This window comes from Ammospiza nelsoni, chromosome 5 (genome assembly GCF_027579445.1).
Source record: "Ammospiza nelsoni isolate bAmmNel1 chromosome 5, bAmmNel1.pri, whole genome shotgun sequence".
NCBI classification, from domain to species: Eukaryota; Metazoa; Chordata; class Aves; order Passeriformes; family Passerellidae; genus Ammospiza; species Ammospiza nelsoni.
Genome location: NC_080637.1, coordinates 50,598,651 through 50,608,658, shown reverse-complemented (window position 1 = coordinate 50,608,658; position 10,008 = coordinate 50,598,651). Strand labels below are relative to the sequence as shown.

The 10,008-nt window shown below is 46.7% G+C and overlaps 1 protein-coding gene across 1 annotated transcript; it reads left to right on the top strand.

Annotated features, from left to right (window-relative positions):
* The first annotated feature begins 131 nt into the window (after window positions 1-131).
* EIF3L (eukaryotic translation initiation factor 3 subunit L) lies at window positions 132-9,692 on the top strand. Its single transcript, XM_059471953.1, has 13 exons — window positions 132-203; window positions 311-359; window positions 442-652; window positions 1,245-1,324; window positions 1,578-1,639; window positions 2,940-3,009; window positions 3,674-3,747; window positions 4,604-4,775; window positions 5,035-5,189; window positions 5,965-6,135; window positions 7,160-7,657; window positions 8,633-8,713; window positions 9,451-9,692. Exons 1-13 carry the CDS (start codon window positions 171-173, stop codon window positions 9,487-9,489), a joined length of 1,695 nt encoding a protein of 564 aa, XP_059327936.1. The 5' UTR covers window positions 132-170; the 3' UTR covers window positions 9,490-9,692.
* Window positions 9,693-10,008: the final 316 nt, after the last annotated feature.

Genomic DNA, 10,008 nt, shown 5'->3' with positions numbered 1-10,008 from the left:
GAAAGAGAAGGAGGCCACGGCCGGCCCGTGGCGGCTCAGCAGGCTGAAGACAGGCAGTTGCTTTAGCCAATAGAAAGGCTCACCCGCCTCCCCGCCTGCCCCGCCCCTGTGCCCGCGCCGCGCCAGTCCCGCGTTTCCGGCCGGAGCCCTTTCCGTGCCGCGCCGCCGCCATGGCCTACCCGGGGGAGGACTACGACAACGAGGTGCGGCCGGGGCGCCGGGGGCGCGGGGGTCGGGTCTGGGTCTGGGTCTGGGTCCGGGTCCGGGTCCGGGCTGTTCGCGGGGACTCACTGCCGCCCTCTCCCCACAGGCTGCCTACGACCCCTACGCGTACTCCAACGACTATGATATGCACACGGGTGAGTGTGAGGGCCCCGGGCCCGCCGGGTCTGTGGGGCCGGGCCGTGCGGCCGCTGCCTCACTGCTCCTTCTTCTCCGCAGGAGACCCCAAGCAGGACCTGGCCTACGAACGCCAGTACGAACAGCAGACCTACCAGGTGATCCCCGAAGTAATCAAAAACTTCATCCAGTATTTTCACAAGACGGTGTCAGATCTCATTGACCAGAAGGTGTACGAGCTCCAGGCCAGCCGTGTTTCCAGTGATGTTATTGATCAGAAGGTGTACGAGATCCAGGACATTTATGAGAACAGGTACAATACTATTTTTCAGCAGATGGAAATCACTATTTTAACTGTGATGCTGTTAAAAGGAAGGGCTCACTACCTCTGCTGTTCCAGACTTGGGCTTTCTCTGAAACAGGTTTGGTTTGGTTACTGTGGGAAAAAAACTCCTAGGTATTTCCAGCCCATGAGGCTAATGTGAGTATACAGGAGTTGTGATCTGTCTGAAGGGAGATGTCAGGCCTAGCCTAAAAGGAGTGGAGGCTGCAGAGAGGACTCTCAGTGGTGCTAGTCAGGCAGTTTGCAGAAAGCCGTCAGGTGTATCTTTTGCGTCCCTTCCCAACAGCTACTTCCATTCCGGCTTATAGCTGTGTCAGCTTGACATGAAGGGAATGTGGAAGTAACATACATGTCTGTTTTGTGCCTGGGAGATAAATTGAAGTCTCACTGCTTAGTTTGTGATTCTCATCATTTGCTTCAACATTGGACTTACTATCAGGGGTATGTCATGCCCTCAGTTTTCACCAAGTCCAAGGCCTCTCTCTGTTGTCATCTCTGACTCCAGCACTGTCATGCTGAGTGAGACGTGGCTTTTCATACCACATGTGTGTCTGTTTTTCAGCTGGACAAAACTGACAGAAAGGTTTTTTAAGAACACTCCATGGCCAGAGGCTGAGGCCATTGCTCCTCAGGTTGGAAATGGTGAGTCTTCCACTTTCCCTTGGGTTCTCAGGGAGAGAAGGAACTGAATCCCTCCTGATCCTGAGTTAGCAGGTGCACAGAGTTGTTGCTGCCTGAGTCAGTCGCCTTTGTTCACTCTGGCAGCTCCTTCAGCAGATGCCTGGCAAGAAGTCAGACTTGAGCAAAGTGTCTTTTTGTGCCTCCTTTCATTGTTGTGGCAGGAGGCTCTCAGGCCTTGTGGCTTGCTAATGTGCTCCTCTGTGGTCTTTTCCAGATGCAGTTTTCCTGATCCTATACAAGGAGCTGTACTACAGGCACATCTATGCCAAAGTCAGCGTGAGTGTTGGCCCTGTGTCTTCTTGTGGATTTTGCGCTGCCTTCTCTGTGCCAGCAAACTTGACAAGTCTTGCTGCCACTGCAGTATCAGTGGTCCCCTAATCTTTGCAAGGCAAAATTGCATGGGTTCATGAGCTCTAAGTCACATTGATTTTAGGGAAATTCTTGCCTTTGTTAATTAAAATTATTGCTTTTGTTAGTTTAGTAAGGATTCACTGATTGCTGAAAAGCAAGAAAGACTTGACTGTCTATTTCAGGCTCATTAGCTGTCCAAGCTTGGTGGTGATGAGTGTACAGGTTTCTCTGGTAGCTCAGATGAATCAGGAGACTGGATCTGAGTGTTCAGGAGGCTCTTTGTTGCTAACAGCAAATGTGATGGTTAGTGAGTAAGGGAAGAAGGAGGTGTTGGAAGGTAACTGAATTTTCCTTTTTATTACTTATGTGTGGTTCTTTGTGGCTCCTCTTCAAATGAGCAGGCAGTGAGAAGGGGTGTCACAAGAGGAAGGTACATTATTTGCCATGAAAAACCTCACATGGAATCAGAGTGCCTTGTGAAAAGGGAAATGTGGGTACCATAAAGGATGGAGAAGAAGGAAATGAAAGGAATAATGCTCTGTGAAACAAAAACAAACTTTGCTTTTTTAAAGCCTATTTTTAAGACTCTAATCAGTGAGACAATTGTAGTATTTAGTTCTTAAAGAAAAAAGTCTCAATAGATGCATGACTTATGGGTAAATAAGTAATACCTGCAGTTTTTACTGTGGACCAGGGGGTGGAGAAATGGACACTTAAAAGGCTGCTGTGTTAGCCCAAGCCAGGCTTCAACAGGAGAAACTGGTTTCTCAGGCTGTGCTGTTCCTGGTTCTCAGACTCAGTGTCTCCAGCTGAAACAAGAACCAGTAGGTCAAGTGCTTAGAAATGATGTCCAGAAACAGAATTGTTGGTCTATTAGGAATTCTCATGAGCACAGAAGGGAAGGAAAGTTGGTGAAGGTAATGGGAAGCTCTTGAATCTGAACAGTAGAGGGGAACAGGGAAGGTTAAATGCAGAATATTCACAGGAGGTTTGACATCCTGGGAGAAGCTGTCTGCATAGGAAAAGTCATCCCTGTTTTGTGGGACAACAGTGCTACAATTTCTGGTTTTCTGGGTGATGTTGGTGGGTGTGCTGGTTGAATACTGCCTCTAGCACTCCTGAACTAGATCCTCTACTACTGTGACTGTCCTTCTTATGCTGTTGCCCATGAACTCCCTCCTGCCCTGCTTGAGTTGAAGCAGACTCTGCTGACTTCTCTTTGCAGGGGGGGCCCACACTGGAGCAGAGATTTGAGTCCTATTACAATTACTGCAATCTCTTCAACTACATCCTCAGTGAGTTGCTGCAATTAATTTCTGGTTTGTGACTTTTGGAGAGAAAGATCAGCTGGAGAGGGAAGAGCTGAAGAAAGGGTCAGAAGAACTGCAACGTGTTTGTTTATAAATAATAGAGGGAAAGGTAGTCTGTAAGCTCTCTGCATGTTTGTTGAATGAAGAGCAATTTACATCCATGGATTTAAAATCACAAAAAGCAGAAATAGTTTACAGTGCTTTCTGAAATACTGTAAAGAATAAAACTTACTTAGCTTTCTGTCTTGCTGAGAACTGCTTCACCTATCTTTATTAAAAAGTAAAATGGTTCAGTAAGCTAAAGAAAACCTGCAGTGTTTCATGACTTTTAACTGTTGTTCACTCCCCTTGGAGCAAATGTTAATGTTTGTGACTCCCTGCCAAGCCTCATGTGGAAAATGGATCAGTTAGGATAAACCCCTGCAGTCTCTGTGCAGCTTTTGAGAGCTGATGCTGCTGAGCAGTCACACTCCAGAGATTAATCCTGTGCATGTTCATAGTTTTTGAAAGTGAAGGCACTTGAGGTAGTCAAAGCTGCATCTCAGCCCTGCTGAAAGCTTCATTCATCTGCTGCTCCATCTCCCATTTCAGGGAAATTCTGTGTTCTTTAATTTAAAGGGTATTAACCCTCTCATCTGTTCTCCTGCAGATGCTGATGGTCCCGCTCCTCTGGAACTGCCAAACCAGTGGCTCTGGGATATCATTGATGAGTTCATATACCAGGTATGTGATTATAAAACTGGGCCATTTTGAGGTGGCCTTGCCTTTATTAGTTGTAGAAATTTTCCATCCCTTCCTTTGCTGTGATTTCCATAGCAAGGGTGCCATTGCAGGTTGAAAATCTTTGGTAATCACTGTTACTCTTTTGTTACCAGGTGGATGAAATAGTTGTAAACGTACAGATTTTTAAGTTACAGGGTGCTCTTTAAGGAGTCCTTTTGGGCCTATTTCTCTTTCAGAACAAAATTTCTGTCTTTCTTAGTCAGTAGGGCCTTTATGTGTGCACTGAGAGATTGATGACCTGATTTGGAGTAATTGTCTGAGATCTTGACATTAAGAAATATTTTTCCACTTACTGTTCTGAGTGTAGCAGTACAGATCTCAAATGCTATTGGTTTTTCTCTTCAGAGAATATATTCTCTTCTCTGTAACTTTTTATTATAGAGCTGCCTGGAATTCCTCAAGTGTTGTCTGGTCAATCTTGAGAACAAAAAGGACGTGTGCATATAAGGGGAAAAGATGCGTGTATGCAAACACGTCTTATAACTCGGTCGTTCTTCTTTCTACCAGACAGCAAATTTGTGTTTAGTTGCCTTTCCTAATTGCTTAGGAAATCCTTTTCTGCTTCAGTCTGTCTCCTGGCCTTTACCCTCTGTGCTGTATAATTCTTTTAGGTGCTTTAAAGGTGGTATAATGTGCCATTTTGATTTCTATGTGATCTCATGTGGAACTTTTTTTTTTCCATGCAACTTGTAGTTTCTTGTAATGCATTTGTGTTGTGCAAATTGTAAGCTTACTGCACTTACCTGAGCATCTCTAGACAAGCTGCTCATCACTGAATCTCTGCTTTTTCCTGTAGTTCCAGTCTTTCAGCCAGTACCGCTGTAAAACAGCCAAGAAGTCTGAAGAGGAAATTGATTTCCTTCGTTCCAACCCCAAGATCTGGAACGTCCACAGTGTCCTTAATGTGCTGCACTCTCTGGTTGACAAATCCAACATTAACCGACAGCTGGAGGTCTATACAAGTGGAGGTGAGCTTTGGGAGGTGCCAAGCAGCACTGGTGTCTGTGCTGCCTTACTTTGATTTGACCCAAGCTGCTTAACTTTGTTTAGGAGCTGGATCAAACCCATAATCAGTGGATGGATTGGCTGAGAACTGGTTCTGTTGGCCTTAGGTTAGAAGTACCAGTGATTACATTTCAGGCCTTGCTCCCTTTGTTTTGAGCAGAAAATTTTGAAAGGGAAGCTTGCTTCCTTGGAGGATGGCATTGTGGTTCCTTTTTTCCCTAGGTGACCCTGAAAGTGTGGCTGGTGAATATGGGCGCCACTCCCTGTACAAGATGCTGGGCTACTTCAGCCTGGTTGGGCTGCTGCGTCTGCACTCTCTGCTGGGAGATTACTACCAAGCCATTAAGGTGCTGGAGAACATTGAGCTCAACAAGAAGGTAATACAACATGTTTTAACTCTTCTTTTACACTCTTCCAAATGCCTCTGTTGAAGCATGCTGGTGAAAAATTGCTGTACTGAATCTTCCAGCCGAGGAACTGTTTGTATCTGCTGTAGTTGTCAGGAGTTTGTGGCTGGGCAGAGCTAGAGCTTTGGCATTAAATCAAGCCATATGATAATGCCTGATGCTCTTGCAGCACAATTGCCTGGTTTTTTAGGAGGTTTGCTGTGTTCTGCAATGCAGTGTTGCTACAGAGAATACTGCTGGAACTACAAGTGGTAGTGTAGTGGTAACTACCTGAACACACCATTCTTACTTTTGCCAGTGACTCTTTCTTGTATTTTTGACTTCTGTTCTCACTGTGCCTGCTCCCACCTGGGCTGTTTTTGCCTTAGAATTGAATGCTGCTTGTGGCTAAGAAAAGTTCAGCTGCAATGGGTTTGGGCCAAGGCTTGGCACAGATCTACATATGTGCTGTCTGGCACAGGATGTGGAGTGAAACAGGGGGAAAGGGAACTGAGCAGAGCAATGTTAGGCACAAAGCAAGAGTCCTGTCCTTGCAGGAAGCTAAAACTGGAAAACATAGGAAATGGGATGATCTAATAAAACAGTGAGGAAGCTGCTGCAGGGATGGGTGGGAGGTGAAGTAGACTGAATTAACCCTTTCTTTTCTGTATTTGGGATGGGATTGAAAGCAGAGGTGGCTGAATTGTGGCTAACAAGCAGTGTGGATTGCTTCCCCTAACATAGCATGTTACTTCTTCCTTCTCAGAGCATGTACTCCCGGGTGCCTGAGTGCCAGGTGACCACCTATTACTATGTGGGCTTCGCTTACCTCATGATGCGGCGTTACCAGGATGCCATCCGTGTCTTTGCCAACATCCTCCTCTACATCCAGAGGACAAAGAGCATGTTTCAGAGGACAACCTACAAGTATGAGATGGTAAGAGATAGAATAGACTACACTTCCCCAAAGAAAAAACCACTAGACCACTAGAAGGAGGGTCTTCTTTCCCATCCCTCCTCTATCACCTGGTAGCTTGTGTCTAACAGTTCAGCTTTATTATCCTGGACTTTGCTGGTGGTGATGACTGGGGATCCTCTAAACTCCTTTGCCATGGGTGACAATATTTTCTCTTAGCTATGTTACTGGTTACTTTGGGTGTTCTCCATACTGTTGTCCCAGGTCCATCTGCACTCTAGCTCTAGGCAGCATTGTTAATGAGTATGAGCTGCTGATGATACTCTTGTCAATGCTTCCTTCTTCAGATTTAGTTGTGTTTCTAGTCCAGTGCTGCACTTCAGGTTGCTGCCATTGTCAGATGAATTTCCATTATCTGATAGTCGTAAAGATTTGGCTGTAGCAAAGCTCCTTTCTCTTTTTACCTAAGCTGTCTTACCTCCTGATTTTGGTGGCTGTTTTACCTGCGGTCTCCTTTTTATCCTTATGATCAATTCCTAACTCTTTGTTTAGCCAAACCTGCCAGTCTTAATTCCACGACACTTCAAAAAGTTGGTTATGTCTGTTTCAGCCACACAGCTGTCCATTTCATCCCATACTCATATAAATCTTCTTTCTCAGTCTATTCTTCACTGACCTCCCTGACAACTGTCCCTTGCCAAAAGATGGTTGTTAAACTATCTGCCTCCCCTTCTCTGCATGTTCTTGTACCAAAACAGTCAAATGCACTTCTGGCCTTCTGGGTTCTGCATGGCTCTGGATGCATTTACTCTGCACCTTCCTCTTGCCCACCCTCTCTTTTATTTCTAAGAGCCTTGGTGTGTGGTTCATCCATTTGCTTTGCCTGGAGGCACTGCTTCTTTGTGCTGTCCCCCTTGAGCATTAGGACCATCAGTGCTTTGTGTAAAGGATCTTCCTCTGCAAAGTGCAGCTGCCAGCTCCCTTGGGCACCCTAAAGCCTGAGCACGCCATGGTGCTGACAGGGTGTCTGTCCTGTCTGTGTCAGATCAACAAGCAGAACGAGCAGATGCACGCGCTGCTGGCCATCGCGCTCACCATGTACCCCATGCGCATCGACGAGAGCATCCACCTGCAGCTGCGCGAGAAGTACGGGGACAAGATGCTGCGCATGCAGAAGGGCGACGCCCAGGTCTACGAGGAGCTCTTCAGTTACGCTTGCCCCAAGTTCCTCTCCCCTGTGGTGCCCAATTATGACAACGTGCACCCCAACTACCACAAGGAGCCCTTCCTGCAGCAGCTCAAGGTCTTCGCTGATGAAGTTCAGCAGCAGGCCCAGCTCTCAACCATCCGTAGCTTCCTCAAGCTCTACACCACCATGCCTGTGGCGAAGCTGGCCGGCTTCTTAGACCTCACAGAGCAGGAGTTCCGTATCCAGCTGCTCGTCTTCAAGCACAAGATGAAGAACCTGGTATGGACCAGTGGCATATCTGCCCTGGATGGAGAGTTCCAGTCTGCCTCTGAGGTTGACTTCTATATTGACAAGGTTGGTATCTGCCACTTACTGCCTGCGAAATTCTTTCACCTAGGAAATTTTGGAATTGGCAGCACCTAGTTTTGTTCCATTCTGTGGGAGACATTCCTTCTTCCTTTGCCATTTATAGAGCTTGCCTGCCCACAATGAAGTTCTAGCCCCGCATGAAAAGAGTGTCAGTGGAAGAAGAGTGATGGAATATCACAGGCAGCTTTATCAGTCAACATAACTAGAAAACAAACACTTCCCCAGGACAGAGAGAGCTGCTTGTCAGTGTTCTGGGAGGTGATAGTTGAGTGACAGATAGTGCTGCTATTTGTGTCTCTGGTGGGATTGTCCTTCTGGTGTCCCCCACATCTCTCCTTTGTTTGACAAAGCAGAGATGTTGCTTGGTCATCTTACAGGTTTGCTTTGCACTGGAACAGCATTTAGTTGTGGCTGCTCTAGGAGGAATCTAAACACAAGGTGTGGAGCTGTCGCCATCTGCCCTGGAGCTCCAGCAGCAGGAAGCATAGCAAGGAGTCTTGTAGGACTGTAGTGAAAGAAGACAGCAGTAACCATTAGGTTTCTTGCTAGGAAGGAGATCAGGTTACTCTGTGTTCTTGGTCCTTGTAGCAGACCTCTTCTTGCAAGGTCTCATGCCATGTCTCAGCCGAGCTGTCGTGGGCATATAGCATGACTGAAAAGAGGGAAGCATGAACTGGGGTTGGAACTGTCAAACTGCTGCAAGGAAGACAAAACCAGTGTGTAAGAATGTGGGAAGTAAATACCACGTGAATGGGGGACCCATCCCAGACAAAGGTATGAGGGAAGGCAGCCCAAGGAGAGCTGGATGGGTGCTGTGGGACTAGCACAGGTCAGGTATGTGTGGTGCTGAACCATGGCTGGGATGAAGCCCCTTAGGTTGATCTTTATGTTTGGCAGTTCTTGCTCTCTCCCTGCTGGTAGCATGGTCCTTTTCTTAATCTCATCCTGTCCTCTTCCCAGGACATGATCCATATTGCAGACACAAAGGTCGCCCGACGCTACGGGGACTTCTTCATCCGTCAGATCCACAAGTTTGAGGAGGTGAGGCCTGGGCAGGAGAGCTGTGTGGCTCTGTAGGAAACATGGGGCAGTCACTGGGCTGTGCAGGCCCTCAAGGGTCCACACTTGTGTGAGACAGCTGTGTAATTCCATGCTGCACTTAGCCCTGGCTCTGCAAGGCACTAGGCAAAGGCAGGTGTTCCAAGCAGCAGCTGCTGGCCTTTGAGGAATGGTATGTTTTTGTAAGAAGTACTCAGTTGAGCCACAGTGGAAAAGGAGGAGAGTTTTACTATTCAGGAATGCTGAATTCCATTGTCTCTAGGTAAATGTGTCCCTGTCAGTAACACAACCAAAATCATATCTCTAACTTCATAACTATAGCTCTAGAAAATGGCCTCAGAGATTTCTGGAGCATAGATGGCTTCAGCACTGAGCTTGGCCAAGAGCTGACATTCTGTCTCCACTCTCCCAGGGGAGGTTGTTCTGCACTGGAAACTCAGAGGGCAAAATTCTGAGATTCGGGGACTTAATAGAGGGTTGTGATACTGCTGCTACAAGTTTGCATCCTCTCTTCTCCCCACATCTTTCTCTGCTAGCTTGGAAAGGAGAGAGTTCTACTCATTCCCCTTTTGCTTGACATACTGTGAGAGCTCAAGAGCTCTCTTGTCAGAGAGTTGGAGAGGAAGGAGTTAAGAGCCTTGGATAAGGTCTGCTGAGGGGAGCAGCAATGTGTATCAATCACTGTGTATTTTTCTGACCTTTGCTTTCTCTAATTCCAGCTGAACCGAACATTGAAGAAGATGGGCCAGAGACCCTAATGTGGATGCACTGCAGGCCTGGGCAGAGAAGTGGGTGGGAGAGATTATTCTCTGTGTTGAGGGAGGGGAGCTCAGAGTTCTGGCATTTCTGGAATCTCCTGTGGCTCAGAAGGTATTTTGTATTTAAATAGGCAGACTTGTTTGGCTCAAACTATCCTACAAAGGACAAGGCATCTAATAAATTAGTGGAATTTTCCTGATGAGCATTTGTACTTATTTATTTTTCCTCTGTATAAGAATATAACTGCATCTAGAGACATGGGCAGCTGCTCTTGGCTTGGTGCTCTTGTTGGTCCATGTTGCAGGTAACAACAGGGAGCAGATCTGTTTAGGTGCTCTGTATGTTCACCCTGCACAGCAAATGGGAAAGGCTGCAGAACTGATTGACAGGAAAAAATGAGCTGTTCTACAGTATCTTCACAGGATTTTGGAAAGAGATGTAAACTAATGCTGTTCCTTTAGCTTTCACCCCATACAGTGAATAGACCTGAGTTGCAGTTACATTCTTAGAAGGTTACT

What these genes read in the sequence shown, in the direction of transcription:
- EIF3L (XM_059471953.1), top strand. Translation starts at nt 171, where the DNA reads ATGGCCTACCCGGGGGAGGACTACGACAACGAG. An exon ending in TCTCTTCAACTACATCCTCA is followed by an intron (nt 3,010 to 3,673) that starts GTGAGTTGCTGC and finishes GTTCTCCTGCAG; the next exon opens with ATGCTGATGGTCCCGCTCCT. An exon ending in GGAGGTCTATACAAGTGGAG is followed by an intron (nt 4,776 to 5,034) that starts GTGAGCTTTGGG and finishes TTTTTTCCCTAG; the next exon opens with GTGACCCTGAAAGTGTGGCT.